This window comes from Vanellus vanellus (assembly GCF_965231255.1).
Source record: "Vanellus vanellus genome assembly, chromosome: 17".
Classification (NCBI taxonomy): domain Eukaryota; kingdom Metazoa; phylum Chordata; class Aves; order Charadriiformes; family Charadriidae; genus Vanellus; species Vanellus vanellus.
In genome coordinates, this window is record NC_138922.1 from 14,266,365 (window position 1) to 14,288,506 (window position 22,142).

The 22,142-nt window shown below is 59.6% G+C and overlaps 1 protein-coding gene across 3 annotated transcripts in view; it reads right to left on the minus strand.

Moving 5' to 3' along the window:
• BAIAP2 (BAR/IMD domain containing adaptor protein 2) overlaps positions 1–20,428 on the minus strand; it is a gene marked incomplete at both ends in the record, with an annotated part of 48,866 nt that extends 28,438 nt beyond the window's left edge. For all 3 annotated transcript variants that reach the window (XM_082492162.1, XM_082492163.1, XM_082492164.1), the window contains 3 exons: positions 8,734–8,820; positions 10,778–10,853; positions 20,357–20,428. In XM_082492162.1, coding sequence (XP_082348288.1) covers positions 8,734–8,820; positions 10,778–10,853; positions 20,357–20,428 — 235 coding nt within the window. The remainder of the gene's footprint in view (positions 1–8,733; positions 8,821–10,777; positions 10,854–20,356) is intronic.
• Between the last annotated feature and the right edge of the window lie 1,714 nt (positions 20,429–22,142).

Here is a 22,142-nt window from a genome sequence, read left to right on the forward strand (position 1 = left end):
CTGATCCCTTTTTGTCCTTGGTGGGCGCCAGTCCCATCCGCCGTGGGTCGATGCCGTAACAGAACCAGTTGTGGCACCGGCAGGCGCCCAGTCAGCGCCGACTGGCACCGGGGCCACCGTCCCCCCATGCGTCCCACTCAGCTCCTCGAGACAGCGGCAATGCACAAAGCGTCCCACAAAGCGACGAGGTGACCCGACGGCACGGCTGTGGTTTCGCTCTTTTGCCAGCAGGAAACCATGTGCCGAGATTTCCGCAGCCACTGAGCCGGCTCTAACTTTCACCGCCGCTTCGCGAGGTGCCGAGCAAAGCGGACCAGCCCCCGGCGCTCATGCCGAGCGGGCAGCCGGCTGCGGCAATTACACACGACTGTGGTGAAGAGCTTCACGCATGAACGGGGAGGTCCGGGCGAGGGGTCACCACCATCAGACCGCCAGGAAATTGCTCTCTGCTCAGGCTGCGACGGCTCAATCATGGGAAGTGCCCCAATTCCCACTGCAAGGAGGCAATGACGTAACGCCGTCGCTTGGCTGAGACTGCTTTCTCAAGAGTATATATCAGCGCAAGGGGTCTCGCTTATTATTTCCAAAGCTCGCACCACCCCCTCTCCCTTTGGCTTCCCGTTGGTTTGCAGTGGAAACCCCGGCTGCGAGTGCCGGCGCAGGGCTGGCCGAGGGCTTTCCGGCCACCACTGCAGAGCTCCCAACCCACCCGGAGAATGGGGACCAGGGTGCTCAGAAATAATACACATCTCCCCAAACCCAGCACTGGGTGCACCCAGCACCTTTCACCGGGGCCACAGGGCTCTGCTCCCACCGCATCCCTCACCCAGGGGATTAACCCGTTCCCACCAGCCGCGCGTGGGGCATCTCTCACCGGATACACATCTTTTTGTTCAGAATTTCTCCCCCGCCACCACCCCTCGGCTCTCACCGCAGCCAAAGCGCAGGGCATTGCAGCCCCACATCAAAGCGGGCAGCGGAGCGGAGCCTTTCCCACCCAGCACAGCATCCCTGCCACACTGTGTCCCAGGGGACGCTGCTGTCCCCCCGTGCCTGCCATGCTCCCCTGCCACGGCCGGTTTGCGGTGCCTCTGCCGGCGGCGCAGCCAGCCCAGTGCCAAGAGCAGCTCAAGGTGAGCACAGCGGCGCAGCCGGCGCGGCGCAGGAAGGCGGCTGGACGCCTGCCCGGCGCTGGGCTGCGCAGAGGCACCAGAGCTTCCTCCGGAGGCTCTCCCCATGCTGAGACAGCCCCGCCGGCTCCGAAGGAATCAGCTCCGGGCTTCCCCTGGCCTCCGCCGGCGCTGGGAGCCCACGCGGGCCAGCAGCAGGATTGGAACTAAATCCCCTGAATAGTAGCTGCGGCGCTGTGTGAATTCACATGCAGCATCTCCGACACCGCGGTGCCTCCCCACCACGAGCTGCTTCGCCACTGCAAACAAGGCTACAGACCTTGTTAGCCGTTAACAGACATTTCGCCCCCAAAACCGCCCAGACTAACCCAGCCTGGCAGCAGGGAAGATGTTAAACCGTGACTAAGAGATGCCGCGGCAGTTGGAAAGCCTAAACAGTTCAAGCCCTGGCTCAGAAGAGGGGTCCGCGGCATTGCGCCGACGGCGGATACCGCGAGGCGTTGGCAGAGCTCGGCGGCAGGGCCGGCACCACGGCACGCCCCAGCCCGGCAGCGGCACAGCCGCCCACGCCAGGGGCGCTTCGCATCACCTACCAGTGGTATTTGTAAGTTAAACACGGTAATTGCCGCTGCGCAGCAGGGCAGAGCGCGGGGCAAGGGCTCGGGTCACGCTGCGAATTGGCGAGAGCGCCGTGCCAGCCTTGCTGCCAAAACGCACATCCTGTAGGTCAAGAAACCCAAAGTTAAGCGTCTCACCTAAGCCCACAGGCAAAAATAAAGATGGGGAGGGGAAGGGCAGGAGCGCAGCGCAAGGGCTTCACACACCTTTCTGCAGGGCTGCAAAGCACAAGGAGGAGTTGCTATTTACGTCGGGGCTGACTCACAGTATCGTTCTGGGAGAACTATAGGGGCTATTGTGGGCCCTTCCCTACCACACCCAGCCCGGAACAGCCAAACTGGTTGTTCCACATCCCTCCCATCGCTACCGGCACCGCGCGCGGGGAGCCAGCCGCCCCTCCAGAAGGCAGAGCAGGAGGAACCCATCTCATGGGGTTTTTGCTTTGGAGTTTTCAAAACCTAAGATTTTTTTTAGATTTTTTTTTTTTTCTCCCCCCTCCCCCCCACCCCTTCTCTTGACCTAAATAAGAGTAATTTTTAATAAAAATACCAAACAATGCATCAGCGAAGGAGCCAAACTGCTCCAAGCTGGAACATGTTGATGCTTGTGTAGGGCTGAAGCAGCCCAGCCTGTCCTGCAGCGGCAGCGGGAGCCGGTGGCCAGCGGCCGCGGGACCGGCTCCCTGGCTTTGCCAGGGAGCCGGTCCCGCGGCCGCTGGCCACCGGCTCCCGCTGCCACAGGCATCAGTCCGGCAGCAGGGATGCTTTGACAAGCACTGCATCCTCACCAGCATCACTCCTTGCTCCCGTGAGATGGAGGATGTGGCACCACCCGCATCGCTCCCCATCATGATCGCTTGGTCCGGAGATTCAGACCCCAAATAAAGAGCGCGAAAGGACGAAACGAGGAGTCCAGGGGTTCACCTCCTCCGCTACTTGACATTGCACGGGGCTTCCCCCTGTTCCTGTAAAGACTGGCAGTAACCCTGCTCGCATGTCCCGTCATGGGCTGAAGGTCCCATCCATCCAGATTTAAGGCCGAAGCAGGCGGCTGAGGACTTCTGCAGTCTTTTTTTCCCCCCTCTTCCCTCGTATTAATGCATCTGGACCCAAGTCCGCAGACACAGCGTGTGCCACAGACAAACCCTCAAGCCACAGAGAGAGGCACTTCACAGCCCAACGCCTCATCCCGACACGGCGGCTCCGGCTCCATCAGCCCGGACATTCGGTCGCAAGACGACTTGGGGGAAGATCTGCGCGTGTGCCGTGGGAAGGACGCGAGTGTGGGAAACAATCAGCTTCTCCGCGCTGATTCATCTAGTTCCTCTTCAAGCAGGTTTCACTTCTCACAGCCCCGAAGGATGGTACCCGATTTGCTGATGTTATATTTTTTTTTTCCTCCCCCCCCGCCCCTTCTCTTGAGCTAAATAAGAGTCATTTTTAATAAAAATACCAAACAATGCATCAGTGAAGGAGCCAAACTGCTCCAAGCTGATCATCAGCATTGTGATGATCAGCTCTGTTTGCAGCCTCTGCTCCAACCCCGCCTGGCACGGCTAAAGACACTTTTTTTATTTATTTATTGAGAGAGAGAGAAGGCAAAGGGGAAAGCAAGAGCGTCCCCAGGCACCCTGGCTCGGGCAAGCTCAACGACACACCGTCAGTAATCGGCTCCCTGGGGCTGAGCAGTTGCCATTGACACCTTTGCCACGGACAGATGCGAGACCCGGCCGACCTGCGACGCTCCGCGCTTCCCAGAAGCCACCCCCGGTGCGTACAGATGGTGCATCGGTATCGTGACGTATCATGACATACAGACCAGCGAGTCCCTGGTGCCCAACTGCTCCAGCAGCAGCTATATTAGTGGCACAGCATTAATTAGCACAGGAGAACACGGCTACACAGACCTCGCCGCACCAGCCTGGAGCCGCCCGGCTCAGACCCCCACAAACCCATCCATCCGGCACGCCGGGAGGGGGGCAAACGCCCCCAGGACCCGGGACTGGCCACACAACGAGCTGTGTCCCTTCCTACAGCCTGCCAAGCTCACAGCAGCACCGACGGACGGCAGAAAGCGTCCCACGGACACACACGCGGCCCCTCCATCCCTCCCCTAAGGATGGAGCATCCCCGCCGGAGCTCGTCCCGGCTCGGTGCCCGGGCAGGCAGCAGGTAGGCATCCCTGGAAGATGTCACCACCAAAGGTGAAACTCAAACGTTGCACGCAGCTGCTGCGCGTTAGAAACTCCAGCCAGGCAATGTGCTCTGCGCAGATGCTCGTTTAACGAACCTCCACCATTACTTACCCAAACACAGGTTGGTGAGAACAGTCCTACTGCTACAGCAGTCTGCTGGTAATCAGAAGACTTGAAGGCAGCGAAAAGGCACTGCAGGCAGCAGCAGAGTCCCTTTCCGAGGCGGGCAGCAGTTTTTAAGAGGTCCTTCTCGTGTTTCTGCACCTTTAGCAAGCCCGTTCCTTACGGGTTCCCTCCCTAAGGGACCCACACAGCTTGGAGCGAGTCCTGAATTTCTGCAACAATTTCTCTGGCAAATGAGGCCTTTCAACAGAATCGCGGGTGGAAACACACGTCCAGAGCATCCCTTCTTCCACCAGCACAAAGTTGTTACCCACAAGCCCTTAAGCGCACCGTTAACTCCAATTTTAAAAGGATCAAGCAACAAGATTACCCAGGAGCTGGTCTCCACGGGCGGGGGACCACGCTGCAGGGACACCAAGTCACCCGTCACAGCCAAATATTTCCTGGAGTTCAGGTTCGGTTTTTCTGGGCACTGCTCTGGCAGGTCCCCAGCGGACATCATGCACCACAGCCACCACCAGCTCCGGTGGTCCGATCACACTCTGAACGCTGTGATGACCTTTGACATTCGCAAGATCTATATCTGCATCTCCGCTGCTGCAGGAAGCATCTACCCAAAACAACTGCAAATCCAATTAACAGATTAATCCCTCTCCCCAGAGGATTCAGCGCAGCACAAAGCCTCTGAGCTGCACCGCCACCGAGAGCCGGGCCAGACCGCGGGGCTGCGGTGAAGACAGGAGCCTGGAGCCCACCAGGCTGGTCCGCTCCTCGCCAGGAGCCGCCAGGTCGGCCGTCCCACCAGGGCGCAGGCTGGTGGCACCTTGGTTCTTCGGCAGCGTCAGACAGGAGCCGGCTCCGTGCCCAGCTCCAGCGTGCCCAGTGGAGACGGCTCTACCCCCCCATCCCTCCGCGATGCTCACGGGCGATTTAAAAGCTGTACAGGGTTTAAAACTCTTGAAGCCCAGCATCCTCCACTGAGGCCAAACAGCTCCATAGCACACAACCGGACCATGAAGGTGTCACCAGTCCCGATTTTACCATGCCAATTGCGTATCAGAGGAAAGACATTATCTACCAGAGGCTCATTTCAGCTCAACAATGGAAGACTAATTACTGCATGTCCTGCCCTTTCATAGCACCGTGCTTCAGTCAGAGCAGCATTCACTAATTCAAGAGGACCTTCCAGAATAACCAACCCCAAACCAAAACCCACCTCCAGCCCCGGAGGACTTTCCTGCAGGTGCTGTTCAGCCCCAGTCTGGTGGAAACTGCCCTCAGCTCCGCTTCTCTTGGGAAGAAAAAAAACCCAACCCTTCCCATGACTTTGCCATGGGGTAGTTTTAAAGGGGGACAAAAGGAACAGCACTTTGAGTAGCATCCGAGGGACCTATGCAGGAGCCAGACATGGGCCAGAGTCACCCAAGCACTTGCACACATGGGACTGGAGCTCCTCAGAAGGGTCTACAAAGCGTTCCTGCACTGAGCAAACCTTCACCGATCAGACATGCAGCTGCGTGCTCGTCACGCCAGCTTCTCAGCTCCCCAAAAGCCACCGCAGCAACCACTGAGGATGTGAGGAATGGCACAAGGAACCCCTCTCAGAGGAACTCTGGGGATGGGTCTAACCCTCTGAGGACCAGAAACTGGGCAGCAGCCCAGAGAGCTGAGCAGGGAGAGTGGCAGCATCCCCCCCAGCTCCTGGGAACGCCACGGCAACGGGGTTCGGACAGAGGGACCGCCCTGCCAGACGCCTGCACCCGAAAACTCCAGCCACAGAGCCGATTACAGCTCAAGTACTTTATTATCGCCAGGTTCTCCCTCACCACCCGGGATTATCCCGTCTACACGCAGTTGCTAAAATCTGATGGAGAATTTACAAAAAATGTGAAGTGCTAAGCAGCCGGCGAGCAGAGACCCAGGCTCCGAGGTGGCATTATTACGCTGCTAACTCTTTTCAGTAAGGCAAACGTGCAGCATCGCTACCGATTTTTTTAAAAAAGCCAGCGCCGAGCAGGACGGGGCAGCCCGGGTCGCTGCGCCGGAGAGCCGGCACGGCTGCACGCCGCCGGGGACGGGCAGTTTTCCAGTGCCCACCTTAATCAAAGAGCAGCTCCTCGGAGTGACATGTACCACAGGAGAGGCGATGACATGAAAACACGGCCGGTTTTGAGCACCGACGGCAACAGCCACAGCAGCTCTCCCAGCACAGGGCGGCTGCTGAGTGTTCACCCAGTTCCCGGGGTGCTGGGAACCCGCTGGAGCTGCTGGTCCCGGTCCATATGGTGTCACCCAGGGGGTCCTGAGCCCCCGCAGCCATCCCGGCACAGGCAGCATCACAGCAGGGCAGGCAGGACAGCTAGGGACTGATGTGGCCACCTCCATCACCTCTTAGACACGGGATCTGTGTATTTTTATGTTCTTTTGACACCTCCTGTCCCAGAAACGGCATCAGAAAAGTATCCGCGTTCAGAAAAGAAAGGGTTAAGGAGGGGAAAAAGGGAAATAATCTCACATTCTTTTCTGTGGAGGCTGGAAACAGACGGGAGCTGCAGCGACAGCCAGAGCATCCCAAAGTCCCGCCTGACCCCGGGAGCAGCTTTCCCCATCCCCTCGCTCACAGAGGGGACGCAGGGAGGGAGCGGCGGGGGCACAACGCTAACGCAAGTGGCAATTATGGACACCCCCGTTTGCCGCTGCCTCCAGTAAGGTATGAAATAACCCAGACCCAGCGCTCCTTTCCGGCACTATCAGCAATCAGGCGCAGGGACCGATAATGTAAAGGTGTTCCCAGGAAAAGCCGTACCTTTGGCGAGCGCAGCCTCAGCTAAAACATTTTTCAGCCCCTGTTTACACACCCCGCTGGGAGGGGGTTGTGTGCCCGGCTGTTATCAGCTCCGGTAAACTGCAGCCAGAAATTTTATCTTAACTTTCTTCTGCACGGAGCAGCTGCCACAATAAATATCGGCAAGATCAACAAAGCGAACAGTCCGGGGAGCAGCTGCTCGTCACGGGTCCGGGCTGAGCAGGAGCTGCCATCACCCTCCCTCGAACCCGCTCGCACCAAGAGGGGACGGCGCAGCGATTCGGAAACGTTTTTAAACCGATCCCCAAATCCTCCAGCCACACACCGAAGGCAGGGCGGGGGGCTGCGGGAGGGCACTGAGGATGCCTGCTGTCAAACCGCCGTCCTCAGGTGAGGAAGAAGGACCACCAGAAGACACCAAAGGCGGTTTTTAAGGGCAAGCAAAGGCTGGAGCTGCTCTGAAGGGCAGGCGGGGTTTGTGGTCCCCGGGCTCCTGCCCTCGCACGGCTGAGCCGCCTCCGAGAAGGCTTTGCCAAACCTTCACTGCCAGGACAGAGCTGCTGCGTCTTCGGGGGCAGAAGGGGCAGAAGGGGCAGCCCCTAGACAGCGAGGTCTGCCCAGCCCCTGCAATCTCGGCCGCTGCATGCACCGCACACAAGGCTCTTTTGTTTTATTTATTAAACAGATTGCTATAGGCAGCTTCAATCCAAGCGATAAAATCGGTTTCCATAGACACTCACTGCTTCCCCATGAAAACGCCGCCGCAGCCAGCGAGCTGTGCACAGCCAAACTGGAGCAGCCCGTGGATGGGGTAAAGCAGCGGCTGATGCTGAACACAACACGGCGAAACCACAACACGACGAAGCCGCAGCCCGGCCCCTCCGAGGGGGCTCCCCAACTGCTTCGTCAGCCTTTCGAGTCACTTCAGCTCAACCTCTTCTCTGCTAATTGACCTCCTCGGAGAGACCGTATTAATGAGGACGGTTTGCCATCGCCTAGCACAGGGATGCGGTGAGCCAGACCCGCGGGAGGAGTTGTGCACGCGGGACTGCAAAGGCAACAAGACCAAAACCCATCTCAGCCTGGTGAGAGCCTTAACGAGAGGCTGCAGCACCCCCGGGGTTGGGGGGGAGGGGGGGGCGGGGAGAAGAACTACCTCGAACCCCTTTTGCACAGGGAGACAGCAATGAGGGGGAACGCAGGAGCCACATCCGAGCGACGGGAAGACTGGAAAGGCAGCTCCCAGATGACTTACCAGAGGAATAAATGTAAGGAGGGGAAAGGAGGCACCGAGCATCACAGCCACGACGCCTGCCGCAACTCGGAGCCGACACGGGGCGCCCGCTGCGTCGCACCGGGACGCCGCAGGCAGCCTGCCGCAGCCCTCGCATGGCCCTGCCGCACTCGCCGGGGCTCGGGGTACGGCCGCAGCCCCGCCACGCACAGCCCCGGCGCCGGGCGGCGTCCAGCGGGAGAAACACCGCTCCGGCACCGCTGGCCTGCCCGGTCCCTCTCGCCTGCCTCATCCCCTTCACCAGAGGATGAAGGTGTCAGCGCTGCCTCCGCTCCCAGAGCGGAACCTGCTGCTTTGCTCTCCTTTGCGGAGCAAGACAAAAAACGCCCGCAAAGCCGCTCGCCGCAAACACCACGAGCTGACAGCGCTCCGAAATCCCGACACTAAGAATAGCAGGCGTTTTTTGCCTTTAAGCTACATTAACAGCAAACACTTTTACCATTCACATGAGGCAGGATCAGCTCCACGTTAAGCTTTATCCCCATCAACAGAAAAAACGTGGTTTCATCGCTGCGCTCGCCGCCTGCTCCGGACTGTGACTCCATTTAGCAGCAAATCGGTGACTTACCCAATTCTTTCGATCCTTGGCTTTCGCTGGCCAACTCTCCCATCTTAACCAGAGCATCAAAGTATCCTTTTGCTGCGTACGTCATACCTAAAAGCATCAAAAAATGCAGGTTATACTCTCTTTAAAAGCTCTGATAACTTCTATGGCACCAAACAGTGCTAAACACCAAAATAGACATTACTTCAAAGGGCTTAACCCCACAGGGAGGGACTAGACAACAAACAGAGGAAAAATGAGCGAAGAAAGCTCGAGCAGCAAGATTACAGGGCTATTTAGGAGAGGGAAAAAAAAAAAGCTACATGCAGGACCTCGGTGGTTTTCATTCCAGTGTAACCATCCGCCTGCTTAATGCTGCTCAGAAAAATCACTGTGGAATAATTGAATATCACAGACTTTCATTATAGTTCAGTCTTGTTTGTTGACATTCCAGCTACACGCTCCACTTTAATCAGATAAGCAGGGGGTTTCCTCTAATCACGAGAACATGTTGTACGGCTTTAGCTCAACACCGTCAAATTATGTGCTGAAGCCTCTTCCAGCATGAGTTAGTCATTAAGAGACTTCCTTCAGATGCCCCCACAAGCTCAGCGATCCAAAGTAAAGGATGACCAAAGACAATTTAAAAAAATTACAGGAAGATCTCGGGCTTCAAAGCGGATTCGCAGCAGGGATGTGAGAAAAATAGAAGTCGAGCCATCATACTGGTTATCCACAAAACACCGCACTTACAGTGTGTCCAAATTAAGCCGTGATAAAACAGCACGTTATGGACGGACTCCACCGCCCGGGTAATTAAAAGCTGCGTTATCAATACAACATTTGAGAAGAACAAATAAAAAAAACCCCCACAGTCTCAAGGGCAACCTCTTCCCCCGTCAGACCCTGCCTCTGTCCCTCCCCTGCTGCCTGCGCCCCGCTGCGCACCCAAATCACGGAGCCCGGCTTCGGCAGCGCCCTGCGGCACAGCTGGGAAACGCGGGGCAGGGCGTGCGGAGTGCCCCGTCCCTGCGGGAGCAGAGTCCGCAGCCCCCGCGCAGCGGACCGGCATGGACGGGCGCTTCCCACGTCACGGCCAGTTGATCCATTAAAACCTGGTTAAAAACAGCACCGAGAACTGGGAAGAAAGCAGCGTGCAGGGGAGCGCCCGTACCTGGGAAGGGCAGGGGGTCTGGAAACCCTTCACCCAAACACCCCGGAACCTCTTGGGGGAAATAAAATCCGCCCCAGGGGCAGAGCAAGAAGGCACAGACCCTCCCCAAAGGTCGGGTTTCAAACGCCGTCGTGTAACAATATCAGACACCACGATATTTTTTTTTTTTTTTTTTTTCCACTGGCTTAAGATTATGACAGCCTCTGCCCTTCCAGGCATTTTCACTGAGCCAATTAAAGAAATGAAAGCCGAGAGAGAGATGTGCAGCTCTGAAGGGAGCAGAGCCCTCCCCGAAAGAAAGCGGCTGCCTCTGGGGTGGAGGGGAACCTGCCTTAAACCTCCTTAAGACAGAGCCGAGGAGGACCCGGGCAGTATGTAAAGTCGTTTTACGTCAAAATAGTCCATTTTTGTTTTTCATCAATTCATATTTTATTTTTCATCGTTTAAATCTGCACCTCCCCAATGGTTCCCAATAGGACCCTCTATTCCCAATCAAGAGCTGCCACCAATATTTTTTAGGTTTCTTCTTTCCCCTCCAACGCATTCTTCTGGGCAAACTGAAGACTTCAGTAACACGCCTTTAAGCATAACTTAAAATTGAAATTCTAAACATTTTTAAGTAACGTTTAAAGATCAGCTGATTGGAGAGGTATTTGTAACCCAGTCGCCACCCAACACTTCTAACACTCTGCATTTTTGCAAAGCGTCGCACTGAGGTCCAAGAACCATCTCCCCAGTTTCCTCCCCTCACTTTCCCAGGATAAAGGGAGCACCCCGGGCTGGTTTTCCAGCTTCCTTCCCCTCCGAGGCCACGCTGTCCAGCCGGACCCTCACCAGCCTCGCAGCCCCCGGCACTGCAGCAACAATCACATCACCAACGCGCATTCCACTTACTTGCTAAGGCCTTTTCATAGGTCTTCCCCATAGAAATGAAGTTCCTGAGGCTGGGGTTGAACTGCTCCATGATCGTCTAGAGGAAAGAGAAGAACATCGCCGGGGTTAGCAGAGAGGATGGGGAGCCGGACAAGAGCTGCTCTGCGCTCCCCCGGGGCGGCCGCGCTGGACTCCACGCTCATAAACGCAACAACAGAGAGAAAGAATCCTCCCACACCTCTCGCAGCAACTCAACCCCAGCTTCCCATCTGCAGAGGACACTGGTTTTACACCCAGAAGCCCCAAGTATACCCGTGTCTTGCAAATAATGCACAAAAGCAACGGCCCCATTGGCCTGGAAGGGCAAATATTCCTCTCATTTGGGGTAAGTCAGAAGTACGGGACGGGGCCAGCACAGAAGTAGCCCAACGTTAAACCAAACACAACGGTAAGAGCTGTCGAACGCAGCCAGGACGTCAGCTGCGGGCAACAACCCGGGCTGCCACGTCGAGCCGTGCCTCCTCCGGCCCTCCGCGCGAGCGTCGGAGCCACCTTCACCCCTCACCAAGGACAACCGCTCCAGAGGGCTCTTCCCCACGCCAGCTCCGGCGCTGCCCTGACCCCAGGCGAGAGCAGAGCCCAGACACGGCAGGGAGCGGGAAGGTGCCCCAGGTATCCTCCCTTCACCCCACAGCTTTATCGAGGAAGACCGAGCTTGGGTTTGGAACGCCACGAGGCGGAGGGTCAGCAACGAGGTGGCTCTGCAGTGCCCAGAGCGAGATGCCTCGTGCAGGTGCTTCACCGCAAGAGATGCGAATGCCCCAAGCCAGAAAATCATCAGATATAGCAAATATAACCCTAATAATAACCATAAGCGGCTGTTTGAGACGGCAGGCAAGGGTCCTCAGACCAACCACAAAGTGGACCTGAGTTCTGGGAGACGATGGCTGGCGATGTCCCGCTCCTGGGGTGGCCTCGGAGGGCAGCGCCAGCTTGGGCTGTCACGGACAAGCAGGAAGGGCTGGAGAGCGGTATTCGAAATAACCACCAAGGAGCTGGGGACAGAACAGAGGCACCATCGTCCCCACCGAGCTGGGGAAGGACGTGCAAGGGATGCCACCGCGGGCTCAAAGCGCCCGGTGTCGCTTTCCACCTGCCTACAGGTGCAGACCTTGGGGTGCCGGTGAACACCAGGAGCGCCGTCTGACGGCTTTTCCTCCTTCGCTTTAAGGTCCTTATTTAAACACGGGGTGGGGAGGGGGTGGGGGGAAGGAATAATCGGATCACAAAGAAGAACGGCTCTTTGTACGTTTGGCACCGCAGCTCCTGACCCTCCCCTGCCAGCGCCATTCAATCCCCGGCGCCGATAGCATCTCTCAAACCAGACACCGATTCCCAGCCGGGCCGTGGAAGAGACAACAAAATCTCCATTCTCTCCCCACGAATCTGATCTCCACCCCAAGCGCAGCAGCCCCAGAGCCGGTCCCAAGCCCCTGCCCCACCTCGGGGACAGCCCCTCGCCAAGGCTACCGCCGGGAAATTAAATTTAATGCCCAAAATGTCCCCGCACACCCCAAGCGGGGATGCATGGGTGATCCCCCCGCGGGATGCAAGGGCTCCGCGCCCCCCCACGTCGCGCTGCTGGCAGCGTCCCACCCCGGGAAGGGGAGGGAAGACGACCGACAGACACTTATGGCGAATAAGCTGATTAAGCATCTGTCACCTCATCCGAGGCTGGCCAAACGCTATAAAGCTCATTTTCCGCCTGAGGCATTTTTATCCCAAGTTCCTGCCGCCTGGCCTTTGGGCAGCGTGACGGTTTGATTTTTCCCGGGCGGGCGTGCAAGGCTCAGCCAGCACCTCCCCCACCTCAAAACAGCCATTTTCTCCTTTCGGCGCGCGGGAACGGGCGTGCGGTGCCAGCTCGGGGCCAGCGTCCAGCGCGCAGCCCGGGGCCCTCACCCCGCTGCTGCTATTCCTTGGCAGGAGAAGTCCTTGCCACCCTCCAGGGAGTGCACGGCGGCGGCCCCGCTCCCGGCTGGAGCGCGGTGGGATGTGGCCGGAGCACCAACCCAGCCCGAGCCACGATGCCCGAGAAGCCGTCGCAGCGCTCCGTGTTTTCGGCTCCGTCCCGCGGCATCTCGCGCAGCCCTGCAAAGGGCCGGGGGTGACTGCGGAGATCTGACAGGCGAGCACGAGGCTAACGAGAAACTCCACTGCTAATTAAGGCTGCGGGGTGAAGCTCCGCTGCACCACAGCACGCGTGGAAGCTGCGTTGGGGCAGCGCAGAGCGGTTTAGTGAACACACTCGGCTTGAAAGGAGAAAATTAACCTGTAGCAACGAGCCACGCAGAGAGTCGTTTTGCCAAATTGTTGGAGACGATTGCACAGGAGTTAATTAACACTGCCGAGGATTGCTCCATCCTTCCCACATCACGTTTAACTTTGGTCAAAAATGCACCCGCGTTACCCCGCGAGGCGGCCGAGGCGTGGGACCGCTGCCCGCGGCGGGGACAGGGACAGGGACACGTCCCCACCGCCGCAGAGCCGCCGCTACAGCCGCCGCCACACTCCAGCTCAGCCTGAGCAGTCTTGAGGCAGAAGAAATATTGGCAGAATTTCTGTGGGGAAGTGATTTTTAAACAGTTTGCTAGGTTGAGCGCAGCAAGTGTTTACGTATATGTATGTATCCATGTATATATAAATAAAATGATTTTCGCAGCAGTGCCTATGTAAACATATCTTCCTCAAGCATGAAACTTGGCGAATAAGTGACCGAGTAGGATCTGCAGGCAAAGCATCATCCGCAGGGCAGGAGCACTGGAGCCCCTCGGTGAGCGCCGGCCGTCCCGGCGGTGCGGCACAGCACGGCACGGCGCGCTGAGCGCGGCGGCAGCGATGGGGAGCAGCACCGTGCCCGACAGCTTAAGGCAGCCGAGCTGCTCTCTCGATCTGTGGGGTCTTGTGGGGACGGATGCAGTAGAACAGATTCACGGAAACCCCCCTCCAAAATTTAGCGCATCATCCCCAAACTGGAGGGAACCAAAGCACGGCTCAGCCCCGGTAGCTGCCGGCACCACTGGGGGCAGGATCCCGCTCCCCACGGACTGACAACTGCCATTTTAAAGCAATAAATAAAGAGAAAAAAGCCCGACAGAAAGAGTCCCACCGATGAGCCGGAGAGGGGGGAGGCAACTCTCTGCCGGCCAAATTAAATTGACAAAACCTTGGGAGGAAGTTTGCTGAAAGTGAGTGTTTTTAAGACATTGTCTGGAGACTCCAACACAAACAGCCCGGCAGGATGAGGATGTTGAGAAGGGCTCTTCACTACAGAGATAAAAATAGAGGTTTTCAATCTTCTTCTCACTCGCAGGGTGGGAAGGGAAGGCGACTCCAGAACTAACACACCTTCGCATCACCCCCAGGTGAGAAGCTGCAAAGCCACCAGCTGCCGAGGAGAAAATAAACTTATTTATACTAGATATATTTATGTCACGGAATAGGCTCAACAGGCAATCACTTCGCACGCCCAGGTCAGCCCGCAGAGTGCTGCGGCTGCTCCCGCGAGATGCAGGTCGCATCGCCGGTGGATGCGTCCCCGGAGCGGGGTGGGCAGAGGTGCCGGCACGGCTCCGGCACGGCTTTCCTTCAGCCGGTGGGGGGGGGGGTGTGCACCTTTGCCGGACGCTATGGCAAAACCAGCGTTCAGCAAAATCTCACCCTCCCTCAAATTTTGCTCCATCAGCACCACCCACAAGTTGTTTGCCTCCCACGCGCCGCCCGGGCAGAGAGTTTAGAAAAACACAGACAAAAAAAAAACCTGGCAGCTAAAGGTTGAAAGGGCTTTGCTTTGTTCCACTGCACTAAATTCCCTGGGTAATACCACTCAGCTCTCCGGGATTGGCACGGCTTTATTCAGCTGCCAAAAATGAAACTAATGCAAAGCACGAGGTCTCCAGGACACAGTCCTGCTGAATTCGGGGGGCGAAGAGGCAACAGACAACGAGGTGCCCGTCTGTCCCCTCGGAGCGCCCCCCACGTACAGCAAGGAGCTACCGCTGCTCCGACGCCGCAAGAGTCAGCCCGTAAGTCAAAGTTTAAGTCCTCCCCAAGAAGAAGATGGAAATGGAGCCGGTTCGGGTTGTATCAGGTTTCTCCTCCATGGGAAAGACCTGCGTGACACCTCCTTAAGGGCTTTTTAAAAAAAAAAAAAAAAAAAAAATTAAAAAGATGCTGGGCAGTTCTCCCCCGGTCCATCCCCGCTGCCTCCCAGGTAGCTCCTAAAACCGGGTATGGAGTGAATTAAAAAGCAGGTGGTCCTTTGCTCTGCTGGGGCAGGGGATGGCCGCGGTCTGCGGGGCCCCCAGGCGCTGCACCAGCTGCGGTGCGCGGCCGCAGGGCTGCGACGGGACCTCACCCCGCACGGCTGCGTCGGGCCGGCAGCAACGGACACGCTGCCCCGCTCACAGAGCCGTAATTACAGCCGGACTTCATGTCCGGTCTCTCCTCCCCACGGCAACGGGACAGACAAGCGGGGATCGCGGTGAGGAGGCGCCTGGGTTTGTCCGAGGGATGAGCATCACCACCACCGCCGCCGCAGCGCGCGCCGTACCCTGGGCCCCTCTCCCAGCCACCCCCCCCGCAGGGACAGCCCGGGCAGCGCTCGCTGGGCACGTCCCGGACACCGCAGCCAACGCAAGTGATGGACTTTGAGCTAAAAAGCCAACTTCAGGGTGTTCCTAGTCCCATGCTTTGTTGCCCAAACACAGCAGTGAGGCGCCATGGCTCCTTGCAAGGCTGACGCTGCACAGTGGCCCGGGTGGCCCGGGCTCAGCCTGGCACCCACGGCGTTCCTGGGTGGCCCATGGGTGACAGCAGGACGTTGCGTGACCATGACAAGTGCCATCAGAGGGGGAAGCGCTGTGGGACTCTCCAGTGCAGCACAGTCGCGCCGCAAAGGCGGCTCAGCGATAAGGAAGTTGGGTTTCTAAATGGGTCAGTGCTGCTCCAGGAACACCTTCATTATTTCTGTGTTAATATTTAATGCCCAAACCAACCCCTGCGCTGCCTCCGTCTCCGCGGGTCCTGCCCTGCGCCGGTGGAAGACAGCCCCGGAGTTTTAAGAGCCAAGTTTCTGCTGGGAGGGGAGCCACGCCGGGCTCGTTAGCGGGGCTGATTGCAGCTGCTTACAACACACCCACCTCACGCTCCGCCGCCGGGAACGTCCCCATCCAGCCCAAGTCCCCGGTGCCTCGGTTGTACCGTAACACACAACACGGCCGCCGCGTTTCACGCACGGAGCTGCTGTGCTGCATCCCTCCCGCATCCCTCCTCGCCCCACACTCCCAAAACTCGCTCCGAGCCAGCAGGAACGGCCGAGCCCCTGTCCCCCACCACGGCTCTCCCGAGGTCTGCCCTGGAGACAGACGGCACAACCGGAGCTCAGCACAGTCTTTACTGGAGAAAGAGCTGAGGAGCAAAGGAACTGGGGGGAAAAGCCCCAGTGTCGCACTCTAAAGGCACATAGTTTCTACTGGCTGTGGTGTCAGAGGATGAAGGGACTCAATTTTCAGGGCAAGAGCTCTGAACGTCTTTGTAACCGGGGTCTGGGCTTGAAGGAAAGCGGAATGGGGACCCGCACGGTGCGCAGAGCCCCACCAGCACCGCCAGGGAACCCCCCGTCGGCACCCACCAGCAGCCACCCCGCACGGCAGACCCGTCCCCAGTCCCCCGGGGTTGGGACCGCCGCTGCCGGGCCGGGAGGGTCACACAGCCCCTTCCCGCAGACATCGCGCCCGGGGGCTCGACTCGGCCAAAGGCTTCAGCCCGATGAGCCCAGCACAGGGGATGTCTGACACGCGCTGGCCTCCGCCGTGCCCTGCAACACGAGCAGCGAAACCGTAGCCACGAGCAGACTCAACGCACCACGGCACCGAAGGCAAAGCCAGCGGCTGCCTCCATCCCCGGGAGCAGCGCCTGTGACCAGCGGGAGCGGCGGCAGCACGGGAAGCCATTCGGGCTACCTTCGGCAAGCCAGGAGCTACCTGCCTTGTAACCCCTCTTAACCCACAGGGTTCAACACCCGGCAGTCGTACCACCTCAGCCGAGGGGGGAACCCCTCTCCGGGCCCGCAGCAGCACGATGCGCCGGCAAAGGGGACAGAGCAGCCCTGCGCTGAGTCCCCACCGCTGCCTGCGGCCAGTGCGGAGCCCCGCTCCAGCCGGGCCCGGCTGCGGAGCCGAGACGCCGACAGAGACGCAGCCCTGGCAAAAGCACGGTGCCCCCTAAAACCACCGCAGCCCCGCGCCCCACTCCCCGCGGGGCGACGAGCCCGGCCTCCCCCCGCCACCCTCTGCAGGTATCGCCGGGGAAGGAATTCTGCATCGCTCGACCCGCTCCCCCGCGGCACAGGCGCACAGCACCCACCGCCCGCGGGAGCCGCCCCGGTGCCCGGCCAAGAGGGGGTTTCCCACGGCCGTGGGGCGGGAAGCCCCCACGCAGGGAGCCCAGCGCATGGAATTCGGGGGTGGCACGAGCTGAGTCCAGGGGGCAGCTCCTTCCTCCTCTGTCACACCGCCTTGTCCCTCCGCTGGCAAACACACCAAGCCACCCACAATTTCCCTTCTGATTCACTTGAGCAAGAATCGCTCCTCTTCCCTCTGGACTTGGAGATAATGAGGCAAGAGGCTGTTATGCCGGCAATAACATTTATTACAGCTGATGTGTAGCAAATGACTATCAGGAATTGCGCCTGCATTTGTGCAAGACAATTAGGCTTCGAGTTCAGGGTGTTTTTAAGCAAACACCTCTTCAAAAGCAGAGCTTTTCATACATCATCGCAAAACAATCTTCCACACGCAGGAATAGCTTTAAAATGAAATGGAGGTTAGCCCGTAAACGGCAATAACCGAAGGTGTCGTAAATGAGACAGATTCATCTCCGCGGGAAGGAGGGACTGCCGGCGCCTCCTCTCTGCACACAGACGGCCCCGTGCGAGGGACGAGCGGTGCCGGGGCAGCCGCCCTCCCACCCCGCCGCTGCCACGGGGCCCACGAGTGAATCAGCGCCAGGGAAGGTGGGATTACGTTGGCGGAAGGTGCCAGCAGCCTCCGTCTCCCTCTGTAATTACTACACATGTGTAGGCAGCTGCCTGTAGTGGCAGCATCGGCAAGGGGGCGGCTGACAGCTCCTCCACCATCTCATTAGCACAGTCACTCCGAGGGCGAGCGCTGGTTCTGGAAAACGATTACAGTGGGCTTCCCGAGCAGAGCGCCTCGGGAAAGCCTGCGCGGGAGATGGTGCCTGGCACGGGGAGCAGCCAGGGAGCTGCCTGCTCCGGACCTCGCAGGGAACCGGGTCGACCCCCCGGTCCGGCGGCTGCCGGAACCCCGGCAAGACGACGGCGGGGGCGGGAAGCGAAGCGTGGGGCTGCCATCCGTCACAGAGTCCTCATGGCTGGAAAAGACCTTTAAGATCATCGAGTCAAGCCATTATCTAACTCTACCAGGCCCACTTCTAAACCACGTCCCTCAGCACCATATCTACACAGCTTTTAAACCCTGCGGCGTGGGGTTTGGTAGCTGCGAGGTGAGGGCCAAACCTCCCCCGCTATTGTGCCCCTTCCTCGGGGTTCTCTCCTCCTGACCACTGCCATGTTCCGGCTACTGCACGCGCCAGAAAAGCACGGGCCAAAAAACTTCCTTGGTCAGTGGGGATGTAAAGCACCGGGGCTGGTTTTGGACTGGGAGGCTCCAAAGCTTACAGAGCTCCAGAGAGTCCACGCAGCCCCTGAGCCCCCCGCCCTCGCGCTGGGCTCCAGCGGGTCACAGAAGCCCTCAGAGAAACAGGCAAACACCCGGTTCCTGCACACACCCCACGGCGCACATCTCCAGAGGCCAAGAAAAGCATTGTCTTCTTCAGAGGAGAAAAGGTTCCTCGTTCACTGCAGGAACGGATCAGGACTGTCCCCCTCCAGCTCCCACCGCAGAGACGCGGACGGTGGGTAAAACCACGAGATTTGCCTCCAGCTCCACGTCCTCACTCCCAACACGCCGGCTGCTCCCACTAAAATACCAAGACATTGAAGTGTTCACTAACTGATAGAGACCTTTGGACTCCTCTCGAGTCCATCCTGGGCTCTTGGGGCCCCTCCGCACTCCAGCCGGATCAGCCAGGCTTCAATGGAGACAGCGCTGCCGCGTGCTCCGGGCCAAGGGCACTCCGCTCCATCTCTACACCCGCAGCTCAGGAACGATGGAGCCGATGGTCAGAGGCAGAAGCGCCCAGGCAGCGTTCACCCTTCACCCCTCGTATCTCAGGGGAACGAGCTTCATTAAATACAGTTGTCACGATGGCACAAGCCGCCCGGCACGCTCCTTACCGGGCTGCACCCGGGCGCCCGGGGAAATTGCGACCTGCTCCGCAAACCTGTCATTAGCACAGTTCTTCGAGGACAACACACCTCAAACAACAACTGAGTCACCAACTGAAACTCTTCCCAGCAACTGTCCCCAGACCGACCCCACCGTCGCTCGGTCGGGGTGAGGAGCTCCCACAGCTCCCAGGGCTGAGCCGTGCGCGGGGACCCGACCACATCAACACCCCGCGGCGCCGGGTCTGCCCTCCGAGAGGGCCCCGCACGGCCGTGGGTACCTCAGCTGCGTTCCGAGGGTGGGAGGGAGCGGCAGACACCCGGGCCCCAGCCGCAGGTAAACGCCGGGAACTCCACTCACAGACCTGTTCTACGTTCCCAGTAGCCAACATTTTGGGTGCCATTAGCTCCATGCCAACAGCTGTTACGCCCCGGGAGCCCCAAACCCGAGACTTTAGAACTTCACTACCTCGGTATTTTTAATACCAAATTTTTCTATCAGCGGTGTCAGGGTTGTTTCTTTTTCTGCTGAACGCTCCCAGGTAACTCAATCTCACCACTTAAAACGCAGGAAACCATGCAAGCTTTCCAGTTTAACAAACGACATCCTGCATTACATGTTCGGCTAGAAAGGGTTTATGCGACTCGGTCAGAGGACCCAGCGGAGCAGAAACCACTTCCTTCACGAGGAAAATCAAAGCACATAAATTATTTTATTTTTCTCGTGACTCGGGGAGCGAAGCAGAAGGAAAAAGAACCCCGAGAGGTTCCCAAACTCCAGCTACAACCGAGGCAGCGAAGAGGCTCAGGTGGCGTTTAACTGCTGCAGGAACGCGAGTGACAGCGGCAAAGCTGCCCCGGCCCGGGGTGAGGCGGGGACAGCCCGTGGGAGAGGGCAGGTTCCCACGCGGGCTCCCGTCCCCCCCCCCCACTCCCCGCCGGCTCCCCCCCAGCGCAGCGCCCGGGGATGGGGGGGGGATGGGGGGTTCGGGGGGATGAGGGGGGGACGGGGGGCTCGGGCGCTCCGCACCGGCAGCCCCGAGCGCATCCCCGCGGCGATAAGAGCGGGGGCGGCCCCGGCGCCTCCTCCCACCGCCCCCGCGCCCGGCGGAGGATGGGAAGGATGGGATCGGGGGGGGGGGGGGGGAGGGTTGGGGGAAAAAATTAAAATAAAAGGGCGAAAAAAAATAAATAAATACGCCGGGGCCGGCACCTGTTGCCGGTCTGACCTTGTAGACATTCTCGGTGAGGCGGTGCACCTCCTCGGAGCGGGACATGGCGGGCGGGCCGGGCAGCACCATGGGCGGGCGGCGGCGGGGGCGCGGAGCGGCGCGGAGCGGGGCGGGGCGGCGGGCGCGGAGAGCGGCGCGGAGCGGCGGCCGCGACGCCTTTTATCAGCTGCCGACGGCCGCCACCGCCCCGCCCCGCCCCGCCCCGCCCCGCCTCGCCCCGCCCCGCCCCGCCCCGCCCCGCCCCGCCCCGCCCCGCGGGGAGGAGCCGCCGCCCGCACCGCGACCCACCGCACCGCACCGCACCGCACCGCGCCGGGAGCCGCTCCGCCACCCGCGGCGGCCGTGGGGCAGCGCCCGAGCGCGGCGTGGGGCGGCGGGAGGGGTGCACCGTGCTGTGCCCCCCCCAACCCGCCTCCTGGACCCCGCTATGCCCCATCCCCTGCCCTACTCCCTATCCTGTACCCCTCCATACCCCATTCCCCATCCCATACCCCATCCCGCATCCCATACTCCATTCCCCATCCTGTACCCCATTCCTTGGCCTGTAGCCCACCATACCATATACCCCATTCCCCATCCCATACCCCATTCCTCATACCATACGCCATCCCATGTCCCATTCCCCTTTCGGTACCCCATTCCCTGGCCCGTAGCCCACCATGCACCATTCCCCATCCCGTACCCCATTCCCCATACCAAACTCTATCTCATACACCATTCCCCATCCCACAACCAATTTCCCAACCCACACCCAATTTCCCATCCCGCATGCCATTCCCCACCCCATACCCCCACTATGCCCCATAACCTATGCTACACCCCCTGCTATACCCCATATTATAGCCCCCAATACTCCTTGCTATACCCCTACTTTACCCCACCCTATATCTCTTGCTGTGCCCCACATCCCTGAGATACCTCATGCCACAGCCCCCACTGTACCCCCCACCCTCGCAGTACCCCCGTTGTGCAGTGTGGGGTGGACGGGGGAGAGGCAGAGCAGCCGGTGGTTTGCAGGGCACCGGTGTTACACGGGGAAAGATGGGGAAGGCCATCTGGGAGAGCAGAGGTGGGATGAGCCATCAGCCGGTGTACGGCCGGCCCGGTGCGGCACATCTCACGGTGTTGTCCTCAGCATGGGGAGACCAGCCCAGCCAGGAGGAGAGGCAACCCCCGCCTGCCTGTCCCCTCACTGCCCCCTCGCTGTCCCACCGCCTGGCCGGCCGGGACAGCCGGGCTCACAGCTCGTCACCCCGCAGACACCGGGATTCCCCTGGGCGGCCCTCGCCAGCCCTCCCGGCCGTCAGGTCCCTGCGGGATGGAGAAGCTGTGGGTCCCCGTCCTTCCCGTCCCTCGGGCCAGCGGCAGCAGCATTAGCACGAGGCGAGGAGCGGAGCCGTGTCCCGGAGCCAGCGCCCCGCGTCGCCCTGCCTTGCAGCCCTCCCCACCGCGGCTGCTGCTCTTCCACGGCATCATCCCCAGTTCTGAGGGAGCTGTACGTGGCCGGGGGGTCCCCGCGTGCCCGTGGGCAAACAGAGGAGGAACATCTGGAGGGCACCGGGCTCAAACTGCCACCGGCTGCCTCGTCCTGGCCCTCGGGCCAAGCCTTCCTCTCCCTCCTCTCCCTCCTCCTCTGCTGCGAGAAGCAGTGAAACAGTTAAGCAGCTGAGCATATTTTTCTCCCTCCGTCAATTCCGAGAACAAGGAGCCCAAGTACCTGAAACGGTCGATACCACGGCCCCAAACCTCCTGTTTCTACTCCCGTTGCTGCCTCCCGCCCTCC